At 44.9% G+C, this 26,126-nt stretch overlaps 2 protein-coding genes and 1 pseudogene across 2 annotated transcripts; 1 reads left to right on the top strand and 2 right to left on the bottom strand.

The window, feature by feature from the left end:
• Positions 1-1,601: 1,601 nt before the first annotated feature.
• Positions 1,602-7,070, top strand: LOC123129138 (testis-expressed protein 2). Its single transcript, XM_044549320.1, has 7 exons — positions 1,602-1,906; positions 3,420-3,664; positions 4,070-4,751; positions 4,833-5,187; positions 5,596-5,687; positions 5,818-6,012; positions 6,099-7,070. Exons 1-7 carry the CDS (start codon positions 1,724-1,726, stop codon positions 6,789-6,791), a joined length of 2,445 nt encoding a protein of 814 aa, XP_044405255.1. The 5' UTR covers positions 1,602-1,723; the 3' UTR covers positions 6,792-7,070.
• A 408-nt stretch (positions 7,071-7,478) lies between these two features.
• On the bottom strand, positions 7,479-12,501 carry LOC123129850 (disease resistance protein Pik-2-like; annotated as a pseudogene).
• A 6,268-nt stretch (positions 12,502-18,769) lies between these two features.
• Positions 18,770-25,951, bottom strand: LOC123129849 (wall-associated receptor kinase 2; the record flags this gene model as incomplete). Its single annotated transcript, XM_044549839.1, has 4 exons — positions 18,770-20,353; positions 20,443-20,595; positions 21,607-22,140; positions 24,850-25,951. Coding segments are annotated over 4 exons (3,030 nt in total), but the record flags the coding sequence as incomplete, so codon positions are not given.
• Between the last annotated feature and the right edge of the window lie 175 nt (positions 25,952-26,126).

Below are 26,126 nucleotides of genomic sequence, written 5' to 3'. Positions count from 1 at the left end.
CAAGTTTCTTAGTCGATGTATTAACGAATGATGTACTCTCTTTGTAAAGAAATATAGAGCATTTATAGATAACTAAAGTAGTGATCTAAACGCTCTTATATTTCTTCACGGAGGTAGTATCAATCTTTTCATATCAAATGTAAACCGCTGTGACATCTCACAAAAAATAGAAACAACTGAATTATAGGTCGGGTGACATCTCACAAGCTGGTGTCATATAGATTCAGGTTGCTTACCACTTGTTGGATGATATTTTTAATTTTTTTTGTTGGGTTTATTGTTGTTATGTTTGAACTGCTTGTATCCATATTAAGATCTCATCATTCCGTTCCCCTTGGTAACCCAAGTTTCCTATCATCGAAACCCACTAGTTTGATGCCCATCCTCAGGTCGTGTGAGTTACAATGGGGTACATGATGACGAATTTGGGTTTGTTGCCACTCTAGGCAATCAAATAATGTCATGTAAAACCATAGTTTATAGCTCCCTCGGTCGTGAAAATGAGAGAAAAAACTTGCATCTTCCAAAAGCCGTGCGAAATTTCATCAGAAATTTCGGCAGCATAACGCGTTCATTTCGTAGCGCCCGGTGACAAGACAACTCTTGACTGAAAACATTAATCAAACACACATCTATACATTGGTTAAAATCAAATGGTTTAAAAAGGAATTAGGCTGGTTTCATTTGTCCTTATTTTATTGTATATAAAATGCGCTAGTTTGATAGCATGACATAAGGTTATCTGCATATATGTGCCGTGGGAGCAAAGCATCATGTAACACAACCTTTAATTTGATACAAATTATTAAGGATATACGTATCTCTTACGGTGAGTGACCATGTACTTTTACAACAAGTTCACACACGTATTTTTTTTCTTTTATAGGAAATTATTATAGTATTGTTAGTTCACATCCTGACAATATCTTTCTTGCGTATAGGGGTCTAAATTTCGTAAGCATGTGTATAGGTGTGATGAGTTCTATATAGGGTGCATTCTACTAGGAGCTGGGAAATAAAATTCTGAACAAAAAGGACCACCGGTCATTACTCGGGCTGGGCCTAACAAAGCCCGAAGCAGAAAACCTAGGCCCGGGCTCGGCCCGGCCATTGGGCCTAGTATTGAGGCCCAAGCCTGGCCCATCAGTCAAAAAACCCGTCGGGCGTCGGTCTAGGCCTCTTTCTTAAATTGCATAAATGACAAGCCTAAGCCCGGCCCTGCAAGGCCATCAGGCTCAAAATCTAGGCCCAGGCCCGGTCCGTGGGCAAGGTCGGGCCGGGTATCCAGTGGCCAGGTATACCCAGAGTCACGGAGCTCATCTCGTACACACGTACACAATCCGTACATACATACGCACATGCCCACGTACAAAACGCGTAGCCACCGTGGAATTCCATTCCAAAGCCGACGGGGCGAAGCAACCGAGCCACCCCCGTCCGTCCCCCGCCCACCCCACCACCGACATGCGGGCCCCATCACCACCCGGGCCCACGCGTCATGCTCCTCGTCCAACCACCTGCCAGCTCCACGCGGTGCGCGGCCGGAAGCAAGAAAAAGAAAAGAAAAAGGGCGTCTCGTGCTCAGCTCCCCCCCACGCCACGCGTTCCGTCCGTTTTCTCCTCCTCACGCGGCGAGCACCCGCTGCTTTCCCCTTTTCGCACTCCAGTCCCTCCCCCGCCGCCTGCCCCCGCCGGCGACGACGTCCCCGCCGCCGCCGGGAGGATGGCCTCGGCGGGGTTCCTGTTGGGCTTCCTCCTCGGCCTGCTCGCGCTCGCGGCGGCCGAGGCGGCCGCGCTGCTCTGGGTCGCGCGCCGCCTCCGCCGACGGCAGGAGGGGGCCGCGGCCGCCGGGCAGCCCGATGGCGAGGAGCTCCCCGGCGAGCAGCCGTTCCCCTTCGAGAAGAAGGTGAGGAGTAGGCAACACGCCCCACTACCTGCCGTAGCTTAGTTCGCTTCTCGATTCGGCGGCAGCAACTGCTCCGGAGCTTCGCGCAGATGCGGCGGGGGCTAGGGATCAGCTGCCGGTCTCCGCCGAGCTCGCTTAGAAGTTCGTTCGGTTTGCGAGCTCGGAACCGCGCGTAGTTGGTAGTTGGTAGCAGTAGCTTTGCTTTGGGTAGTTGGATTGCTGCTGATTGGGGGCAGCAACAGTGCGCGTTCGTGCCAGTTCTTCCTCCCCCAATTGCAGTGGCTGAAATTGGGGGAAACTCTGGGTTGCTAACTGCACTGCGCATTCGTACTAACCACCCCAAACCCCCACAATTTCAGTGGCTGGGCTGGGGAATCAGACATGGGTTTGTGTTCAGGGTTTTGCTTTAATTTGGATCCAGGGTCCCAATGTAGTTTACGACGCTGTGGTTGCAGTTTGCTACTTATGTATTCCATCTGTTTATTTCGGAATGTCGAATGTCTCCCAGGCAGTGGGTGCTGATCTGCTTCTGATGACAGACCGCAATCCTTGTGTTATATTTAGCATATTGAAATTGAGTGTCGCCTTCTCACGTTAAATTGGTGTTCCTTTTTGGCACCAGTATACGTAGTCCCAGTTGGTAACTAGAAAAATCATGTAGTCCATGAGTGGGAATTGCTACTCCGTGTTTGTACATATCATATTTGCATACTAGTCAGGTTCCCAGGGTTTTTAATCGCTTCTGACAGTGACATGCACCTTTGAGCTGTGATGCTATCCTTTAGCATGCCTGGCTGTTAGTTCTAGCAATGTCAGAACTCAGAAGCAATACACTGAAGGATACATTTTATGTCTCTGTTCGATGGCGTCTCCTAGATGCTCTTGTCCTAATTTAAATCTGAAATATGGGATGACTCACATTAGACGATTTTGGGATGCACATGTCATAGAGTGCATAAGTCCTTTGCTTATTATATCAAGGAGTCTACGAGTATGATGCCTGCTTAAGAGCCTTGACCTTGAGTATAAGCAACTTGCCTCTGGTTATGAGAACTCGTAAAGCCTCACTGTCACTGTTGACTAAGATACATATGGATCGACCTTTGTGGTGCTCTACATCATGATATTCCTTTGTCTTTATAAGCGCCGTTAATTAATTTCTGTTTTCCAGGCAAGGATTGTATTTACGAATGTGCACTATCCAACTTATATTGTGAATAGGCTGGCTGAAGAAAAAAATATGCAACATGAATTTGGCCAGTGAAGGGCTTTTTTAACTTTGCATTCAGTTCTCATTGAATTGCTTTGGCTTGAAGGATATGCAATTGCTGCAATTGCTTTGCATTTAGCTATTGTATGTTTCAGTGAAGAGCTTTTTTAACTTTGCATTCAGTTCTCATCAAATTGCTTTGGCTTGAAGGATATGCAATTGCTTTGCATTTAGCTATTGTGTGTTTTATCGCTAATGATCATTGATGAAGCCTACTCACATTACTGCCATATATATTGACAGGGCTCTCTGTGGATACTAGAGCCAGAAAAGCTACCAAAAGTTAGTAATGAGCGCTTATCAAGTGGAGGCCCCAAAGAGACGAAGGAGAAAAAGAGTATTGTCGAGGTTTTTCCTGCAAAGAAATCGGCTAAAATCAAGGGGCACTCACTTAGTTTGTCTGGTCCTGATGGCCCTGACACTACGATTGAGCTTTTGAATTGCACGGTCGTTGCTGTTTCTGCATCAAGTATGTCCTCACGCAAATGGTCAGTGCTACAGACAAATGAAAATGCTTACCTTTGATCAATAGATTATCAGTCATCTTTTTCTAGGTGTAAATAAATGTGAAGCTAGTTAATATTTTTTGGGACAATAGCTATTTAAGTTTGAGCTTGCCTTATTAAGTACCAAACAAATCTGAGAAGTATATTTGATGAATTGCATTGAATGTCTTGGTTCGAAGGTAAATCATACATGTTACAATCAGCTAAAGATTAAGCACATAAGTTTTTTTGATGAAGGGACTCCTGTAAGAACGAAATCTATTTTGGAGGACAAGTAGAAGTATTTGACAAGCAACTTTATGTGCCTTTCATCAAGCTGTTTGGCTACAGCTGGTAGACTCTTATGCTTAACCTATATGTGATTGTGCTACTGTTGCTTACTTTCAGGACTAAGAGGTATCCGATAAAAGTGGAAAGCCAGGAATCTGAGATATATAATGGAAGCAAGGTGTGCTTTCTTTATGCTGAGACTTCATGGGAGAAGGAATCATGGTGTAAAGCACTTCGTCTTGCAGCTACTGCTGACAAGGAGAAATTGAATTGGCATGCTAAGTTGAGCAAAGAGTTCGGTAATTATATATCATCACTGAATTCTGAATACCCGTGTTTCCTAAAGCCTACAGCAATGTCAGCTGAGGATCATGAGGTTATGGATAGTGAAACAAAGACGGACGGGTCTTCCAAAGTTCGTCTTTTCCTCAAAAAGCTAGCAAAGAAGGCATCTACAAAGGTTCCCGTAGAGGGTAAAACAAGTGCTGCGTCATCCACACAAGGTGAAAGAAAGATGTTAGATAAATTACGCAGCTATCAGGCTGCACCGTTTATTGAATCCTTCCTAGGTCCACAAGAGGACAAGTTCAGTAGCAGCTCATCACAAGATGCAGCAAAACCCAGTGTCCCAACTGCTCCATCGAGTCACACTGGACAGCTTCCAGCTTTTCCTGATGTAAATGCAGATGATAAAGTTGTGGATGAAGGTACACTCTGTTGGAACCTTCTATCCTCACGGCTCTTTTTCGATGCTCAAATGAGTGATGAGATAAACAAGGCCATAAAAGCACGTATTCAGGTTAGATTATACTGCTCATGTTCAAGAAATCTGTCTGTGTGTTCTTTCCTTTTTGTTTATTCATGATTCCCATTTGTACAGCGAACATTATCAAGCATGAGGACCCCAGCTTATGTGGGTGAAATTACACTTACGGAGTTCAGCCTTGGAAAACTTCCACCTTATGTGCATGCGATGAGAGTTCTTCCACTGGATTTAAATGAGCTGTGGGCCTTTGAAGTTGATTTTGAATATTCAGGCGGAATATTGTTGGACATTGAAACGAGGCTTGAGGTTGAGGAACCAGAGTTACAAAAGGATCTCATGAAAACCAATTTCGGAACAGACTCTAATGGGGAGGTTGACTCCGAGCTTCTTGAGAGTATTGAGCAGTATGGTAACCAGTTTAGAGGTTCACAGAACTCAGTTTCTTCAGTGGAAGGAAAAGACGAAGCAGGTTTGTTTAAACTTTATATTCTTCCTTGGAAGTCTTGTCTATGCTTGTTCTACCGAATGACCAAATGATTCTTAAGAGAATAAGAGAGCCATTGTCTTTCTGCAAAATGTCCTGATCAACCCCTATATTCATAGTCTTTGACATGTTAGTTCCCTATGTTGGTTTTGTATATACCTGTAGCAGACTTCAGATAGACATTGCTAGGATTTATGATTTCAGGCTTGCATCAGAACTTAGGTTAATAGTTTTGTATTAGAGAAGTATTCCTATGCAATTTGGGAATACTGGTTTCATGTATCTGCATTTATTATTTCTTGATGATTCTACCAAAACATCATATTAATAAAAAGGGCTCAAATTATGATCCATCGACATTGATTGTATGTACATTATGGTCTTCTGTATCAGATGCTAGTCAGTCAAAGAGCACTGGATGGACATCAACTTATATATCAAGGTTGAAAAATATGTTGCACTCAATAGCCGATCATGTCTCACAGGTTTGCTCTTCTGCTCGTTGTCTCCTGACTCGCGATTCATGTGTTTTACCTATGTATTCTTATGGATGTGTTATGCATAGAGAAATGTCAAAAGCTTAAGATCAAATGTGCCGTTACATTCTTCTTGCAGGTTCCACTTTCTCTGGCGATAAAAATCACATCTGTTAGAGGTACCTTGCGCATACATCTGAAGCCCCCTCCGTCGGATCAACTCTGGTATGGATTCACATCTATGCCTGACCTGGAGTGGGACTTGGAATCCTCTGTTGGTGATAGGAAAATTACCAACAGTCGCATCGCATCACTTATTGGTAACAGAATCAAGGTAAACAACACAACCTTCCTCTGAACATGTTGTTCCTTTTCTGACTTAATACATGTCTAACAGCGAAACACACCATGCTGTGTCAGGTTTCGCTCCGTGATAGCTTGGTGCTTCCAAACTGTGAAAGCATTTCCATTCCAGGGATGTTGGCAGAAAAGGATGACTGGGTCCCCCGCAAGGATGGACCTTATATCTGGCTCAACCATGAACCCACCGAGGCCAAAAGCCATGTCGCAGCCGCCACACCAACCCATCCCGAGGAAGCTGGCCCCAAGGACGATGCCATCAGCAAAAGCAGAGCACCAAGTCTGCCTGCTTCCTCAGCTGGGAGCGAGGAGTCCCTGAAATCCATCGACGAGTCAGCCGAAGACCCTCCTGCAGAAGCATCTCATGCGCAGTCTCTCCTGGCTGAGACCGCCTCTCCTCCTCACCCGGACGCTACCGACGAGCCGAGGAAACCGCTGCTGGCCACGGAGAAGCTCCAGGCAGACTCATCGGAGAGCAGGGCGGGATCCCCACCGTACACCTCCCTGAGGGCCATCATACCTGCTGGGGAACAGCAGCAGCAGCAGCAGGCGGTGGCGGCAGCAGCGGGCTCTGTTGGAGATGATGCAAAGCGGAAGAGCGGGAGGCGGAGCCGGATGATGGACCTGGGGAAGAAGATGGGGGACAAGCTGGAGGAGAAGCGGCGGCAGGTGGAGGAGAAGGGCAGGCACATCGTTGAGAAGATGCGGGAGAACGCGAGGACCAACAGCATGGAGAGAACCACCTCCGCGTAGTTAATTAGCCGGGAGCAGCAAGTTCGGTCAGTCGTGCTCTGTCGATTCTCTTTTCAATCGGGAAACCTGTGTATGGTAGCTAAGCTGAATCATTCCAGATGCATGTCACACATGTATAAATGTTGATTGACAATGAACATCTAGGCAGAACCAGCTAGGACAATGTGTACCCTTAGCTTAATGGTGTTTCAGTGGTACCTGAGTGGCAATTACCATACTGAACTTTTGTAATGTCAAATTAATGGCGCTTCAGTAGTACATGAGTGACATTACATGGTATACCAAGTTGATGAGGTTCAGGAATCATCTAGGCAGAATCATCTATAATGAACATCTAGGCAGAACCATCTATAATGAAGCATTCTTCTGAACAAATGGTAACAAGTTGATGAGGTTCATGAATTACATTTGTCGAAAAAATATGGTCGAAGAAGAACTACACATAGGTAATGGCAAGCCAAAGCAGAAGTCATGTTCAGTTACAAAGTTATTGCCCAAGGCCAGTTCAAGGAAAATGAAATGAACAATTACACATAATGAAACTTAAAACTCAGAAACAACACAACATAAGAGGAAACCGCCGCCCAAACTGGAACATAAAGAAACACACTGGCAAGTAGGCCAACAAGTGGAGACCCCTCGCCGACATATGCCCGCGGGTCAAATCTCCTTTGCACCATAGTAGGTTCAGAAAACAATTTGTGGACCAAGCTCGTTCATAATGGGGCAGTTTTCATTGTTGGCGAGCTGCTTCCTCATGTCCGCCTTGACTCTGTCTTCCCTGTGTCTTGCCTCCTCCTCTGCTTCTTCTTCGGTCATGTTTTCCTTTAGTGCGATGAGTGTTGGGGTAACGACGACCAAGAGCCGCACTTCCTTGATGCTTGGGAGAAATTCAGTCCAAAACAGCCAATTTTACAATCGATAAGTCGCAGGTTCAGCACCTCGAGCTTGGGCATTGATGATGCCTCGAACTCCAACGATCCGACCTCCACGTCCATGTAAACAAGCTCGAGCGTCATGAGGCTTCTGAAAATGCCACTATGGAAAGTTATAGGTAGTGCACTCTGGAAAGATTTCTCCTTGAAAGACAGAATGGAGAGGTTTGGTAGGTTCCCAAGGATTCGCATGTCTTCATCGTTTATAGACACCTCGGTGGATTCTAGCTTAATCTTCACCAAATTCTGGAGCACCTTGATCCATTGCGGCAGTTCATCCATCCAACCGAGAAGCTTGAGGCTCCGGAGATTTTCTGAAGGCGAGGACATGCCATTCAAGATGTCACATAAATCCCATACCTCTGACCGCACTGACAAAGATTCAAGGCGGTCGAGACCTGAAATGGCTGAACAAAACTCCGGGCCATTGCCCCTATCAATGCCGAACACTCCTAACTTGCGGAGGTTGGTGAGACCTTCTATCTCTTGTATGATGGCATTTTCCCATTCAAGGTGCACACATCGCAGTGTGTTCAGGGATTTCAGTTCCCCGATCCCTACTGGCACCTTAACAGCATAAGCTTGTATGACCATGGCGCAACAACAAGCGAAAGGTACACATCATGCTAGTGATGGCCGTTCTTCTCCGATATAGAATTCATTGCCAGCTTTCAGTTGGCATAGCTTGCTATGCTTGGCGATGGTTCTTGGCAGCCTCGTTATTCTTGTATATTTGATGTCTAGTGTCTCAAGTTGTCGCAGGTTACCCACTGAATCTGGCAGGTAATATATTCCTTCACACCCTCTTAATTAGAGAAAGGTATCTCAGATGAAGATGATTCCCAATGTGCTCAAGGTGATGACCGGCTAGATCTTTAGTTCCTTCGAGGTCCAGCACACGAAGAAATCTCATCTTGTCAAAAATATAAAATGGCCTCCACTTGCCAAACACCGTCAATGACCGTATACATGACAACTTCATGGTGGCCTCAAACTGACCTTCGTCTCCATCCCAATTACTGCTTATGGCAAGGTGACGGAATGTGCCTTGGTTGTTTGAGTTGCATCCTTCCTCCAGCCTGAAAACAAGATTTTCCTCCATTGACTTTTTTATGATGATATCACGGATCGGATCATGTACTTGACATGAGTCAGTTCCTTGTGTGCTGCAAAGTGAAATCTGAGTTGGTAATATCATGCTTCTCTCTAGAGAAGTTCCATGAAGTATCTTTTGGCCGTGGATGTATCCTTTGAGTAACCTTCCGCAACCCATCGAGACACCAAACGTCTCCGGCTAACTATGCGATCTTCAAGGAAGATGGATAAGTACAAGATGCATGACTTGAGGTAATAGGGTAGGCCATCATAACTTTTCATAAGGACTGTTTTTATGCCCTCAAACTTTGGATTCATCTCCATCTCCAGACTGATACATCGATCCAGTTTCATCCACTCCCCGCAAGTTTTTGTTGGTTGTTCCGCCAAAAATCCACCTATGGTGAGTATCGCAAGGGGAAGTCCATTGCACTTCTTTAGGATCAGATTTGCGGGCTCAACCAATTCAGGATAATGCTTAGTTAAATCTGTGGCTTTATCCTTAAATACCTGCAGTTGGTTAGCATATAATTAGTTTTGACCACTATGTAATTAAGATGAGTCAAGTGTATGGAAACTAGTGTACAGAGTATATTTTTTTGACTATCATGTGCATGTTTGGGTGTCTAGTACGCAATAGGCTATGTTTTCTATTGACTTGGTAATAAACATCAGTAATGCAATTAAAAATATTTCTTTCATTATCTATTTTTTTAATTGGAGTGACTAGGACATAGTCCTGTATGTAAGAATTCTAAAACTGAAATATGAAACACTATCTGTTATTATAATACAAGTTGAGTTATAACTTATCATGTTCATCACCCAAACATACTTTGTACCAAATTTAACATCAAGGCATGTTTCCATCAATTCTCTATATGTATATTTTTTTTTGTAATTCTCGGAAAGATGATTATGTTATTTGGCTCAGTTTGAACAAAAGGGGAAAAGGAGAAGTACTTTTCTAGCACCATGTACATAAACCAACCTGTTTGGAGAGCACGTAGTTTCAAAAATATGGAAAAATGATTAAATTGTATTCATTATAGTTACATGATTCTTTCAAAACATTGTTCCCATATAATTTGGTAAGAGAAGTAGTGAAGTCATGGAATTTGCCAGCTTGATGCTAAGGCTAACCTGGCCTAACTCGGGAAATGGGTTCATGTAATCAGTATTTTGGTTTCACACCTAGCATGTCGAATGTATATGATTCCTAAATATTGCCCTACAACATGATAGCCGGATTTACCTTCTTGCAACCCACTCTGAATTATCTCTTGTAAAGGGGGATGGTTGTGTTGTGCTTACAGTATGCTAATCTGAAATATGACCCTTCGAAGATCTAGATAAAGGGAACTATATATTTTTGCAATTGAGAAAGTGAATAATATGGGTAGTGTTCTTTCAGTACCTTTTGTGTGAAGAGGTCACAAGCACCCTTTTCGTCTAGACCATTGAGCAAGCATATGCACTTTGGGTTTTTGCAACAATGCTTAGCAATATCCTCATGCCTTGTGGTGATCAGAATGACCAAGCTTGGACTATTCATTGCAAGCAAACATGGCAATATTATATCCCATTCCATGGTAGATGAGAGGTCATCAAGAACAATCAAGCAACTCTTTTCTTGTAAACACCAGTCCAACAGTCCAGTAAAGTCTGCAACTTTTGTTGAAGCAACTTTCCTTGCATCTAGTTGATATGCTAAGCTGCTAATGAGCCTCTCAAGCTTGAAAGGTTGCAAGACCGTGACATAGGCATGCTTTTCAAACATTTGATTGACCTCTTGGCTATGGTAAATATCACTGATCAGAGTGCTTTTCCCAACACCACCCTTTCCCCACACTGCAATGACCTGAATTTGTTGTTGGGTGCTAGAGTGTTCTAGAATCAATTCAATAATATCAGATATTTCTTTCTCCCGCCCAATAAGCTGAAATTCCTCTACAGGACCTTGCACATTACTGGTGTGTGTGAGGCTCTCTTGGATCATTGTCATTTCATCATCTTCAGGATAAGATTGGCCTTCTTGTATCTCATTCTCAATGGTGTGGGGTAACACTAAGCTCGACGCTGCCTTTGGTGAATATTTTGTGTCTTGAAAACTCTGAACACAAACAAATAATAGTTAGACACATTTCCAATGATAAATCACTACTCATCATAATATATGCGCCATGTCATCACATATATAAGTCCTAAGCTAGATAGCAATATCAATGTCACAATGAACCGTAAATCAAGCTCAAATGGTGCATATACAAATCAGTTTTTCTCACATCATGTTTGATTTTGCCAAGAAATTCTAAATGCAGATGAGGAATTAGTAAAGAAAAAACCATACACGACCATGGACACAAATTATTCTTGAATCATGCAATAATTTGAGAAGTACAACAACAAAATATGAAGTTAGTGAAAACCTTAGCATTCACATGACCAAATAGAACATGTAATTCAGTTACACATTAGGAATAGTTATGCAAAAATTCTTGCAATTTCAGATTTATCAAACCACTGCAACATAATCCATATACACATGGTGGTAGCATCCCCAATTCAACATAGTAACCTCTCCTAGGGGACGCTGCAACGGCATTGACAAGGAATACATGGTTGGTGACCATATTGGAGGCCGGGGATGTCTTTAGTGAAGGTTGTAAGTCGGTTGAACAAGAGAGGTGGAATTCGAATTATTGTATGGTTCCGGATCCAGGTCCCTCTGCCCTTGCTTTTTGTTATTCCATAGGGGTATGGATTGAAGTAATCACTAATCCAGGAAAGATGGATCTTTAGCTAGAAAAACGAAAAGCCAATCTGAGAATTTCCCATTTTTTACCTTGTCCAACACACACATTAATATGAGATGGCCCATATTATTGGTGATATGTCTAAATAAAAATAAAAATCTTCTGCACTAATGCTAGCGTGACCACAAAACAAACAAATATAGGTACTAAAGTTTGCGCATTGATAGCCGAGATTTTGAGCAAGACGAAAGAGTAACAAAAAGCTACTCCCTCCGTTCACAAATATAAGATGTTCTAACCTTTTCTGATTTGGATGTATAAAGACGCATTTTAAGGTGTTTGTATACTCATTTCAGTCCGTATGTAGTTTATACTGAAATGTCCAAAACATCTTATATTTGTGAGCGGAGGGAGTATTTCCGAAATTGAACTGGGTACCTGCTCGTGGAAAGCATAGATGGTCTGGTCAGTAGCAGGGCCGGTGTTAATGGAGAGGTTTTGAGCTTTGGAAGCACCGTCGATGAGGCGGTAGCGCAAGTTCCTTTGGCCGACGTGCTCCACCTTGGTATGCAGCTCCTTCATCTGCTCCACGACATGGCGCCGGTCGAGGAGTGTGCGAGGGATGCCCCACCAGGATTGCCCGTGGACGCGGAGGACGATTTTCTTGAGGCCATCCTCGACGTCGTAGGCGATATCGAGGATCTGGTTCGCCCAGGTTGTGACCACCTTGTTGATGTGGTCATCTTGGTCATCGTCGTGTGGCACCATCAGGAAAGACTTCATCATCTGCAGCTCGTCCGTGATGAAGGCCTTGTCGTGCTGGACTCCGAGCTCCATGGCCACTTCCTCCATGACGGCGGATTTGCTGCACCCAAGCGCTGCTTTCAGCACAGACTTGCCGATGCTCACCGCCGTGGACTCCATCGGTGTCGATCGAGCTTCTCTCTCCCTCCCTCTCCCTGTGAGCGTTTGTGTGTGGATGGGATCTGAAAATGCAGGTCTTCGGCTCTAATGCCATGATTTTGGTTGATAATGGAAGTTCATGCACGGCCTCGATGGTTCACAACTTCAACCAATTGTTAATCAAGATTTGCCAGGCCTCTGATCAAGATTTGCTTAGTACTTAATTCTATTCTGTCCCCTAATTAAGCTGCTTGGACTAAGCATGCATGTGAGGCTCTTCCTCCACTAACCCACGTCATGGATTAAAGTTAAGAGAAAAAATCCATCCATGCGGCTTTGATGCTAATAGCTGTCCATCATGGAGTATATATGCCAGCACAAAGTTTGACTATTTATCAAGATCGATCGATATCGAACATGCATGCACGTTTGTGGTTTAAAATTGATTCAGGCCATGTAGCCTTAATCCTTATGACTCATATTTGAGTATATCCGGAGTTTGGATAACCCGGCCTGGATTTGGACGATAAGTCGCCAATGTGCTTTGATTATGTGCTTGGAGATTTTCACTCTAAGTATTTAGGATGTTACCCTTGCTGCATATGGCATTGTAAGCCGGCAGTATGAACTGATTTCGCAGGCCATGTAGCCTTGATTATATGGCTCATCATTGAGCATCTTTGAGTTTGATAACCCGCCCTGATAGCAGGCTTTAAGTCACCAGGATATCTTGCCTTGAGCAATCAAAATGATGATATTTCATGACTCCGGGTTGATACTGGCCCCGGATTATAATTATCAAGGCATCACCATGGTATTAATTTACAGGTATGTCTTTAAATAATGGTATGAATATTTTGGTTTTGATAAACCGCCCTGGCTATGGACTTTAAGTCGCCAGTATTTTTGGATTGCGCAATTGAGATTATGCGTTTATGAATACGTGGGTTATCACCCTCACTGGATGTGGCGCTGTAAGCCAGCAATTTGAGTCAATTCTCTAGGTATGTTTTCAAATTGTTGAATGAATATGCGAGGTTTGATAACCCGCCCTGGCTTTGAACATTAAGTCGCCAGTGTATTTTGATCGCGCCATTGAAATTATGCGCTTATAAATTATTGGATTATTACCCTCATTGGATATGACGATGTAAACTGGCAGTAATGAGTCAATTCTATAGATATTGCCGGATTATCCAGCTCCGGGTTATATAGTTCAATATTGAGTTTATTGAGGCTATGAGCCGCCAAAGTGATCTTTTCAAAAACTAGACATGATTATGAGCCGCCATGGATGGGGTTATCAATTCCTGATTTTTTGCAAAGGTTATAAGCCGCCGGGTTGTATCCTGGAGGACAATGGATGCGCATTAAGTCGCTATTGGCCAAGAGCCGCCGGATTATATTATTCCAATCTTTAATAGACAACTTGGCTGGATTTTCATTATGATATTGAATGATTATGGTTTTCAAAGTCGCTTCAACGCAATGGCTATTATTTCTTTATCAATGGTTATGATTTATTTCACAATGGAAGAAATAGTCCCGAGTCGCTGCAGGCTTGCTACCCGGTACTTGGAGGCTACATTATTCATATTGATATTACATCAAATACGCAAGTCTCATGTCTCTGCCAGCATGCACCATGGCACTTGGGGGCTAATGCAAGGTCATTTTTTACTTGCGTTATTGAAGACCCGACTCATCACATCATAATGAGCCGGCCCCTGAGGGCTACCAATTGCTCGTGTCAAACAATTCAAAGTACACAAACCTTAATCCATTATATTGAAGGGTCCACTGCTCAGTTGATAGAGCACAAGGCTCTTAACCTTGTTGATGTGGGTTCGAGCCCTATGGTGAGGGTTACATCATATGATGTTATTTTTAATGAAGTATATATAAAGTCCCAGCTTAGTATTATCTTGTTGAGCCGGCCCTTAGGGGCTACACACTGCTGCTCAACTCTACATGATCATATCTATAAAGTTCCTGCTCACTAATGACCTGGCACTTGGGGGCTACACATGGGAAGTTCAAAATATGCAGTTTATGATTGGCGGCTTACATGAACAACCCGGATTTCTCCAAGTTGCAGCATATATATTAAAGCAAGTCTTAAACTATCACTATGTTCTCCTCTTAAGAGTTGGGGGCTACACATGATATGCATATAAAGGAGGAACATCTTCAAATTCTCAGTTTTGAGCAAACCAGAAAGATCAATTGTGTGACACGGTGTTGGCAACAATCATGACCCGGCGTCTATAACAGTCATGACCTGGAGTCATCAGTTTTTATAACACGACAATTTTGGAAATCATAACTCGGCAAGTTTTATATTTTCAAGCTAGCTGGATATCAGTTGAATATTTCAAGACCAATATTTTTGTCAAGTCAGAGCATTGAAGGCCGACTCAAATGGATTCTTTATTTAAAATATTTCTTCTACAAGCAAATGGGCTATGAAGTTGGTCTATTGACCCAGACTTTCCAGAAGGAGGAAATGACAATGACTTAAGGATGATCAGGATCAGTTTAACATGGACAAATCCAAATTAAATTGGGGACTAATGTCGGGGATATACCCCGCGGTATGACCCGGCCAGAAAAATGAACCAGCCGGACTTGGCGGCTCATCAGAGACCCAGCTAACACTTGGCGACTCACTGGAGACCCGCCCGAGCCTCGACGACTTATTAGTGACCCGGTGGGTGGGTCAGACGATCGACAAGGCCCAACGGCCAGAAGGTGACTCGTGGGAAGGCCGGCTTATGTTTCGGTGGGCCAGCTTAAGAGGAAAGGCATGAGGAATATTTTCGTTACAAGGAAGCAAGACCCGGACTTGTATCCGGCTTGTATTAGAAGATAGGCTAGTCCTAATCTTGGTAGGACTCCACATGTAACCCGCCCCTCCAATTTATATAAGGAGGGGCAGGGCACCCCAAGAAGGGGGGGGGGGGGAAGTAATCTCTAAGGCTAGATACAACAAAAGGCGAGCCGGCTTATACTGCAACTCCCTGATGAGCATAATAAGACCTAGCCACAAACAACATGTAGGGCTATTACCGGATGATGTTTCCCGGGGCCCGAAGCTGTCTAAACCCTTGTCTTGTGTGTTGACCCGCCTCGCGTCTCTTGATTCCGATGAACCCCTCTCAAGCTACCATATAGATGCGTTAGCCTCACGACTAAGTCCTTTTCATGAGGACATTTGTCGTGACAAATCCACGACACCACTAATTCAATTTCCATCTTTGTGTAGAAACGATCAAGCACCGTGAGCCTTCTGAAAAGGCCAATCTGGAACTGGAGTACATCGATCTGAAACCAACTATCCCACAAACCTAGAATAGATAGGTTTGGTAGGTTCCCAAGGACTTGCATGGTTTCGAGGTCCCCTGATAGCTTGCTGAGTTCTAACCTGAGCTTCACAAGATTTTGGAGCCCCTTGATCCATTCCGGCAATTTGTCGAGGCTACCGGATAGCTTGAGGCTCTGCAGGTTTTCTGGAGCTGCGGGCATGCCATCCAAACAGCCATCTAGGCTATCACTTGACTGCACTGACAACGATTCAAGACGGTTGAGACTGGAAATAGCTGAACAGAAACCCAAACCATTTCTCTTGTTGATGCCGACCACTCCTAGCTTCTGCAGGCCAGTGAGACCTTTTATCTCTTTTACAATGGCATTTCCCCAAGCATAGTGAACATATCGCAGTGTACGCAGGGCCTTCAGTTTCCTGGTCCTGCTTGGCACCTTAACACCAGAATCATCTATGCCCCTAATGATATTAGGGTATATTTTGCTGCAACTGATGAGAGATGATAGCACGGAAACACACAACCGGTTTGAATGACGGCGGTTCAATAATACGATAGGTGTTTAAGCATGGTGTCCTACAATAACCAGTTGTGGCTATTTGTTTTCTATTTTTTTGGCTACATAAGATGTTCTAGGCACTATACTTTATTCATTTTAATAAATGATTGTGTGCATGGCTTGATGCAAAGGTAGATCGTAACATTTAGGAAGACAAAAATATACCCACACTCTTGTATTCACAGTACAACATTCAAGGACGTGTTGATGCCCTGTCATTTAGCCTTGTTCTAAGCAAATAGTCCAACCGAATGCACTGCTTATTCTAAAAAGGCGAAAATGCGTGTGAAAAATTAAAAAAATAAAATACGAAGAGAGCAACAAGAGTGTGACACATGGCAGTGGCCCCATCCAAAGTGACCCTTGAAGATAGGGAACGAGCACTCCTCATTTAGTGCTCAAGACGTACACATGGCGTTAGCGTTTTGGGCCCCTTTGACCTAGGGAACCTGTGCCTTATGCGTAGGTTGCACACTTCTAGGCCCGGGGCTGAGTTAGAGCATCTCCAACGACTGCGTCAAACGATGTGCGCATGCGGTAAACCCAGCTTTTAGCGCGCGCGGGGCATTTTGCCGCGCTTCAGCGGTGGCGGGAAACTCGCGCGTGCGGGAACCGTTTGCGCGCGCGCGTGAAAAGGCGCCATCTCGCACGCCATTTTTTGCGCATTGCTTCCGGCGCGCCTATAAAGTGCGGCGCGCGGCACGCGCCTTTTGCACGCCTCCTCTTCTCCTCTTCCTCTCCGTCTCTGCCACGCGCCGCTCCAGCGCCCCGCCACCGACGAGCCTCCACCGCTCCAGCGCCCCGCCACCGCCGCGCCGCCATGCCGCCGCGCCGCCGAGGAGCGTCCGGCTACCGCGTCGTCCGCCTGCGCCCCAACATCGGCTACTACTCGGAGATACGCTTCGGCGATCTCCGGCTCGGCCTCGGCACCTACGGGACGGCGCGCGAGGCCGCCCGCGCGTACGACGCGGCGGCGTGGCACCTAGGCCGGCCGCGCGGCCAGATGAACTTCCAAGATGTGTACACGCTCCAGCAGGTGCTCGACGTCGCCCCGCCGCCTGGTCTGAACACGGCGCAAGACCGTGCGGAGCACGCCGAGCGGCAGCGCCGCCTCCTCGTCGCCCAGGAGGACGAGCGGGTCATGGCGGAGTGGCGCCGGCGCCACCCGGAGGACGTCGCCTACGAGCAAGTCTACTGGGCAAGGCGCCGCGAGGAGGACATGCGAAGGCGCCGCGAGGAGCGGTTGGACAGGCCTCGGCGGAAGGCGTTGGCGAATGCGCAGTCCGATCTCGTTGCAGCAGGTGGGCAGTCGTTCTTCACGCCGGACGATGATCGGTGGTTGGACATATGGCTAGATACCTCGGACGACACCACCGAGGATGATAATGGTGATGATGATAACGACTTAGAGTAGTTTTTTTTATGCAATCTATCTAGATTTTTATCGTTTGTCGTGCAATCTATGTTTCCGATGTAAAATACCTTTGTATCGTTTTTAAAAAAATCTATGCAATCTATTTAGTTTCTATGCTTCCAATGCCTACATCTAGTTTGTAGAATGAGCGCGCCGCTGCATTTTTTGCGCGCTGCTGGAGCGGCGCGCGCGCGCTGCATTTTAGCGCGGCTGCTGGAGCGGGCGCTGCGCGCCGCGCCAAACCAGGCGATGGACGCGCGCTAAAGCTGTTTTTAGCGCGGCGCATTCGGCGCCTGTTGGAGATGCTCTTACAGGGACATAGACACTCAACAGCAGTCTGAACAAATGAATAGCTAAAAAACCTGTAAATACTAATATAACATACTTTTTCGTCTGAAAATAAGTGTTGAGACACTTATTTTCAAATGGAGAAAGTAAAATAGTCGTCCTCTAATGGCACCCCATCCCCAATTACATGTGACCCCTCCTCCTTTTTCAGGCTTGGGGCTGAGTCCCCTCCCATTTTGCCCATCCAATCCATAAAGATGTACCCCACAGAGACGTCACATTTCTGGACAGAGGGAGTCCATTCTTGGGGGGCAGTCAGCCTTGTATTATTAGCTATTCAGTTTTTTTAATCTAAAAAAGCTATTCAGTCTTTTCATTTTTGTACATAGCTTTCTTTGATATATTTTTTGGAAAATGCAGCTGGTTGGCCTACTATTTAGCCTAAAAACCCCCAAAGAAAAGTACACAAAAAAGAATTAATGACTCATCTTCGTTTTCTTGCGAGTTCATTTAGTTAAGAGCAATAATACAGTAAAGAAAACATATTACTATATGCTATACTGTTTCCAACGGCCAGGGGCGAGGGGCTGCTGCTGCTCGACGGCTGGGCTCCCCAACCTGTCTCCGGCCTGCCCAGCAGAGCACTCTATCGGCTGGCGACAACGAGAAGCATCACCCTTCGCGGCTCAGGCCACCACGCGCGGCGGCTCGGATGGGGAAGGGAAAACATTTCGCAGATAAAAAATGCATATTATTTTTCCCCAAAACATAAAAATATGCGAGAAATGTGTACATCAGTTTTTTTGTTCAAAACAAAAACACCGTGAAATACCTTTATTCACCACCGTAGCTTAATTGCAACGAGTTGTCGTCTAAAGAAATTACACACATAAGATAAGCTGCAAATACAATTCAGGCGTTTACATGGTATACTCCTACTAAAAGGAACTACGTACATTACATAGTTTTTCTATATAAGCACGTGTAGGGTACCTGACATGCACCTCAGAAGCTTAGTAAGCAGATGATCATCCCACTGTGTGCTTTGCTAGCGTGGAAAGCTGGCCGAGTTTAAAAACTCTTGCTCCAGACTATACTTTCCGGAGCTGCATGTAGGTGTTAAGCCAACATTACTGACAATGCTGTTGCTCTGTGCATGAGAGCTAGCGCCATTTAAGCACCCAAGTGACTCGATCTCTCCGTCATTTATGGGAGGAAGTTGACTCCTTAATCTTCTAGTTTTTAGGAGTTGCAACTTCATTTCTACCTCTTTCATGGTAGGTCTTTCTTTTCCTTTGGTTTTCAAGCATGCTTCCGCAACTGAGGCAATGTCATAAATTTCATTCTGATTCGCTTCTTCTGCAACTTGGGGATCCATGATTTCCATGAGAACTCCCTGCTGAAGGCCTTCCACAAAGTAATGAGCCAAGCTTTGTTTCATACCTTGTTCATTAATAAAAATTGGCTTCTTTCTCATCAGAAGCTCCACCAGTATAATTCCAAAGCTATAAACATCACTCTTCTCACTTAGCTCCCCGGTGTGGTAGTACTCGGGGTCTAAGTAACCAAAAGTTCCTTGTACAATTGTCACTACATGTGTCTGATCAAGTGATAAAGACCTCGAAGCACCAAAGTCAGAAACCTTGGTAGTAAAGTTGCCATCTAGGAGTATATTGGAAGATTTGACATCTCTATGGAAAATTGGTATCGCAGCAGCTGAGTGGAGATAAGAAAGAGCACCTGCAGCTTCTGTTGCAATCCTAATACGATCATCCCATAAAAGTAAGCATTTAACACTTACATCGATGTGAAGAAGATCATATAGTGTGCCATTGGATATGAACTCATAGACCAACAAAGGCACCTCTGTTTCGAGACAACAACCAAAAAGCTTGACCACATTCCGGTGAATGATCTGTGATAAGATGGCAACCTCATTGATAAACTGGTCAATCTCAGTTTGCTCCACTAGCTTTGACTTTTTGATAGCCACTACACGTTGATCAGATAGAATTCCTTTGTAAACGGTGCCATGTCCTCCACGACCAAGAACACGACTGACATCAAAGTTATTGGTTGCTTTATTTAATTCCTCCAAGGAGAATATCTTCATTTTATCAGTGGCACTTTCATCTGATATTAGTTGTTCCAAGAGTAGTCCTTGATTTTTCTTGAAGTATGCTCTTCGTATTCTCTTCTGTATGCCTCTCTTCCACTTACTGATGAATGCCACAATACCTAGCCCAAGTATTATGGCACCAAGACCACACCCAATTCCAATTCCGATACCTATACATCTAGTAGCAGTAGTTGTTAAAACATGTCCTTAATTTTCAAGTTGCAATTCTATTGAGGTAAGTAATTTTGAAATGACTTACCTAAGAGAAGACTGCGTCTCTTTGCTGATGTGACACATCTCCTTTTTATTGGATCAAACTCTTTTCCATGAGTGCAGGTGTTGCAACTATAGCCCCCAGGATAATTTTGGCATGTGCCATTGCAAGTATTCATCAACAAACACTCGTTGACATCTGTAATTGGTAGGCACGTGAGCAATGATTGCTGCCTGAAAATAATTACTACCTCTCGCTCAGTTTACAGGGCGTGCGCGTACACCTAGGTCGTTAATTTGATCAACCTAGTACAAGTCATATATTACAAAAAAATATACCAACATAAACTTCGGAGTTTCTACTTTTAAAAGGTATAATTTTTGTGTTATATAGTTTATATTAGGATGGTAAAATTGACAATCTAGGTATACGTGCAGGACTTGTAAACTGAAACGGAGGTAGTAGTAGTAAACATGGAACCAAAGCTAGGTCACCCTTGGCCTACCATTCATCCAACGCACATTGAAGTTACCTCTATACATCAACGCGCTCTCCAAAATGTTGCATTGGAAATTATTGTTTCTAAGTACATCTTAGTAACAACCAAATTGTATAGAAAACTAATATTACAAAAATATGTTTGATGCCATATATGTTAATCACATTTTGTTTCCATTTCCATGAGGCGAATTTACATGCTTATGTGTATGCCATTGCCACTAAAGCTTCGGAAGTTTATCAGCATGTATTCTAAAAGACAAAAGAAAAATGGTTGTATAAGATTAAACGTACACATGATGGTGGTATCCAGCCTTAGCTCAAGCAACAAAGCTCAAGTAGGGATCAAGCCCTATTTTGGCATTTTCATGAATTAGACAAACTCTAGCTCTGGTGCGTGCCTAGTCATTTAGCGTAATGTACCTTTTTAAGTAATAGAATTATCACCCTCCTGGTATCTACATCATGTGATGCACACAACTAAACTGAACAATGTAGTATGAGTAGTATGACTTGTATGTCAACCTAGTTAGTGTAACTCCGCTAAAAAAAGAGGAAACCAACTCTTTGGATCAAGATGAGAGAAGAATTGCAACACATGAATCCTGCTAGATGTATCATTATCAAAATTTTAGTCAATCATTTCATGTACTAGGAAAATCATGCATACGGTTGGATGGCAATAAGTAATTGAAGTTGGAGCGTGTTTACCTGTGCAGCCATCCGGTGTGTATGGATTTCCCTCATAATTGGGAGAGCACTGGCAACGATAGCCGAGCTGCGTCGTGCCATTCCCATGGCGGCGGGTGACAGGAATGCAGGCGCTATTGACACTGCGGCATGCGTACGTAGCACTTCTTTGCTTGCTCATATCAACCGGACAGGTTAAATTATCAACAGACCACCACATCTTCATGTCGTATTCTTCAGATAAATAAAAACCATATCGATCGACGATGTCTTCTAGTTCCATGCCCCCACCGCTTGTATAACTTACCACCGCAAGATCTTCATCGCTGTACCTTGAGTTGTTTTGTATTTCTCTAACAGTAAGATATCCTTCATTCACTAAAATGTTGGCCACAATGTATTTGGCACTTCGATCAAGAATTGTGATGTTTTCTGATGTACAGTTAAGCCGAAACTTTTCGGCAGCATAGCAACCTTTTTCAAGCCCAAAAGGAAAGGGAATGTTTGTGTTCCCGCATAATCTCTTGCAACCTTCTTTGGGATTGGGTGTGTATGCTGCAGATGGAATGACACAGGAAGAAGTTACACTGGGATACTGACCGATGAGAAGTTACATTAGGAGCATGGGAATTAATGGCCATCCTATGTACTCCCTCCGTCCTTGAAAGAGTGTACTTCCAACTTTATTGGAAAGTCAAACTTTTTTATGTTTGACCGTATTTATACAATAATAGACCAATATTTATGTTTTCAAATTAGTAGTATTAGATTCATGATGAAATATATTTTTGTCATATATCTATTTGGTTTCACAAGCATTGATATATTTGTGCACAAACTTGGTCAAATTTTGAGATAGTTTGACCTTCCAACAAAATTAAAAGTACACTTTTTTAAGGACAGAGGGAATAGACTAGAGATACTTTATTATAGCATTAATTAATGGTATCAATTTAATAGCTAGCGGGAACATTTCAAAGAAACGTGCTAGTGGTACTTGTGGTAAACCAGACCCATTAAGGCCTCTTTTGGTTCATAGGATAGGATTATCGTAGGAATAGGAATTTTGTAGGAAATGAGATGACATGTATCTCAAATCCTATGAGTAGGAATAGGAAACGAGATGTCATTTGGTTGACACCAAAGGAATTTTTCCATGAGTCTAGGCTCATTTTTATTTTCCTATGAAATGTGGAGGATAGGAACCAATCCTATGTAGGAATAGGAATCCATTCCTATGAAACAAAGGGCTCTAAAGGAAAAAAATCCTATAAGAATCCTATCCTCTAAAATTCCTCCAAACCAAAGGAGGCCTAAGTGGGTGGACATTGACGAAAACAAGTTAAGTCTTTAGAGCAACTCCAACAGGCCGACCTAAACGGACGGCGTTTTTGTTTGTTTTTTGTCCGTTTGGGTCGGCCGCCCGCCCGCCGTCCGCTCTTTTTTAGTTTTGGGTCGGCAGTGCGTCCAACGGGCCGACCCATTTCATGACCGCGCGCGTTTAAGATCATGTCGTCGCCCTGGTTTTGGCGCTCCAGCGCGCGGGAAATGTTCGCGCGCATGGGAGAAAATGGCCTAGCGCGCGCTGGTTTTGGCGATCCAGCGCGCGGGAAAGGTTCGCGTGCGCGCCGCGGCCGGCGCTCGCTATAAAGAAGGCGCTCCCTCCACACTCTGCCCGCCGCCCACTCTCGCCGCATCTGCGCCACCATGTCGATCCGCCGCCTGGGCGCTTCGGATTTTCGCGGAGTCCGCGAGCGCCGCTCCGGCGCCTTCTCCGCCGAGATCTGGTTTCGCGAGAAACGTCTCGTCCTCGGCACCTTCGACACCGCAGAGGAGGCGGCCCGCGCGCAAGACGCGTTGGCGTGGCGCCTCCTGAGGCCTCGTCGGGATATGAATTTTTCCAACATGTCGAACCAGCGGGCGCAGGAACAGGCGCCTCTCCTGCGGCTTTTCATCGACGAGGATCGTCGTGTCCACCGGAGGCAGCAGCGTCGCGTCGCCATCGCAGAGAAGGACGAGGAAGCCTTGGTGGTGTGGCGCGGAGGCTTCCCACAGGACATCATCGACGAGCGCCAGTTCTACAAGCAATTGAGATCGGAGAGGGACGCGAGGAGGAGGGAGCGAGCCGCCTATCGGGAGGACAAGCGTTCGCGGAAGCAGGCAACTCAATTGAAACTGAAGCTACGAGAAACGTCGGGTTGAGACTTTAAAGACGAGGAGCTTGCTGACGCCTACCTTCAGACGTCGGAGGAGAACATTACCGAGTCGGAGTCAGAAAGCGGCGACTAGTGGTCTTTTTCTTTTATCTGTGTACGCTAGAACTATCTATATATCCATTTTAATCTGAAAAAATGGCCGGCGGCGTCGGCGACGTAGCAGGCTGGCGAGGGTGTGAATCCACTGTGCCACCGACCAGCGGGCCCGGTGAGGAAAGATGGCGACCGCACACACGTCCGTCTTGTGTCCGCGCCGACACAAATCAGACTAAAAAATGGGCCGGGAATGGGTCGGCAGGCGGACGCGCGTCCATTTGGGTCGGCGCGTTGGGCCGGCTTTTTTGTTCGCGCCGACCCAAACCGACGTCCGCGGACGAAATGGGTCGCCCCATTGGAATTGCTCTTACTCCGGGTGGCAATATAAGTCGGGCACGGGATATTACGTCGTCAATTTAACCAGCAAAGCATGTGTACTATATCACACAAAAAATGATTAGAAACTTCAGTGGACGATGAATCTTAAGATGTAGTATATTTTTTAGACATGCAGTACATGTTTCGCTAGTCAAATCAAAGAGCTAAGAACATTTGCCCAACTTATATTCCCATCTAAAGGGAGTAGAAGGTTGTCAATAATTCTCCACTAGTAGAGACCGCAGGAGAGCTGCGAAGTAACCCATGTGCCACACTAGTGAACAAGTATAATCGAAAACAGTACTACGTCCAAATGTGTCAAAATATTCTGAAAAGAGGTGCGTGCTGATTTTTGAGCTTCTATGACAGGCAATTTTGAGTCTTGAGCGAGAATACAATTGGTGCTTTTTTTCTGTAGCAGTACTAACTATATATTTTACCTAGGATGCATAATGATTTTTTTCCCAATAAAAAATGGCGGCGAACTTTAAACAGAGAAGAAAACTTGTATTAATCGACAACATTGGTGCAAAAGTCACCATAATATTCAAGCGTGCATATATGAATATAATACTCATGACATGTCAGTTGAATATTTTTATATATAATCCTAAGTAAAGAGTAAATTCCTGACCTTGACAGCCGTCCATAATGTACGGATTCTCATCATCTGCGTAACTGGGGCACCGGCACAAGTAGCCTCCAGCTGATTGCTGATCCAGGCAAATGCTGTCAGTGCTACAAGCATAGCTTGACATGTTCTTCTGAGCATTTTTACAGTTTGGTTGATCCGTGATGGCCATGCCAAAATATGCCCCTTCAACATTCCGTTCGTCTATCTTACTTGAATAGATGTCAGCCGTATGAAATTCGTAATATCCCGCCATGAATACTTTGATACTATTAGAGAGCCCTTCACCTTGACTTGATAGTGCTGAGAAGCCACCATTAAGGCGGCCAACTATGAACCCAAAGGCTCGCACGTCCTGCTGCAAATGGATGGAACAGTATCCCATCCCAACATCCCAGCCATCGTACTGGTTTGCATTTGCCTCCTTCATGGCCTCTTTGTCGTCTAGGCAAATACTCGTGCAAGAACCTATGGGCTTGTTGGTATCATGGCCGAACAAGTAGACACCCACACCACAACCAACAATGAACAAGCTTGTATCTTCAGAGGTCATAACACCTTTAACAGGGGCCTCCCATGACATGTTATAAGTGTCCTTCATACCTGGTTTGAGGGTGACGTTGAAGTGGATAGGAGAGACTCCAAGCCAATTTTCTCCGCGATACAACTCAAGGACCTCAGTAGTACTATTGCCCAGAAAGAGCCTCTTATGACCTGCGGTGCTGTTGCAGGTGAGCTCGAAGCCTTGCCGGAAGCAGCCCGGCCCTACCCCCCACGGATAGTGAATGGCAACACCACCGCATCTGGAAGGGCAACGAGCCTGACGCAGCTCGGCGGCGGAAGGGATATGCAAGATCCCACCCCTTCCAGCCTCGGCGGCCGACGTTGGCTGCAGGGCTGCCGCCAGGCACGCCAAGAAAAAGCACACGGCGCTCATCGTGGCTCCGACGGCGGGCAAGTTTGGTCTAGGTGTTGGTTGTTGGTTTTGTGTTATGGTGGCAATAGCATCAATAATAGCTAGATAGATGGATACAGCGATACTATTGAGAGTGTATGTATGCTGCCTCTGTACGCATCGATCGCATATTAAAAGCCGGACGCCCCATCGGATATTACGGTCATCACCGGGTCAGTTACCACCAGTATTTTTAATTTCTTTTAAAAAAATTACGGGGGGAATTCTTTTAATTTTTTGCGGAAGTTACCACCAGTACTTGCGACGTGCATGACCCGCCTGAGCGGTCGTCACCTTATCGCTGCATGCGGAGCGCAGCTTGGCC

This window comes from Triticum aestivum, chromosome 6A (assembly GCF_018294505.1).
Source record: "Triticum aestivum cultivar Chinese Spring chromosome 6A, IWGSC CS RefSeq v2.1, whole genome shotgun sequence".
NCBI classification, from domain to species: Eukaryota; Viridiplantae; Streptophyta; class Magnoliopsida; order Poales; family Poaceae; genus Triticum; species Triticum aestivum.
This window is presented reverse-complemented; position numbering and strand designations above follow the sequence as displayed.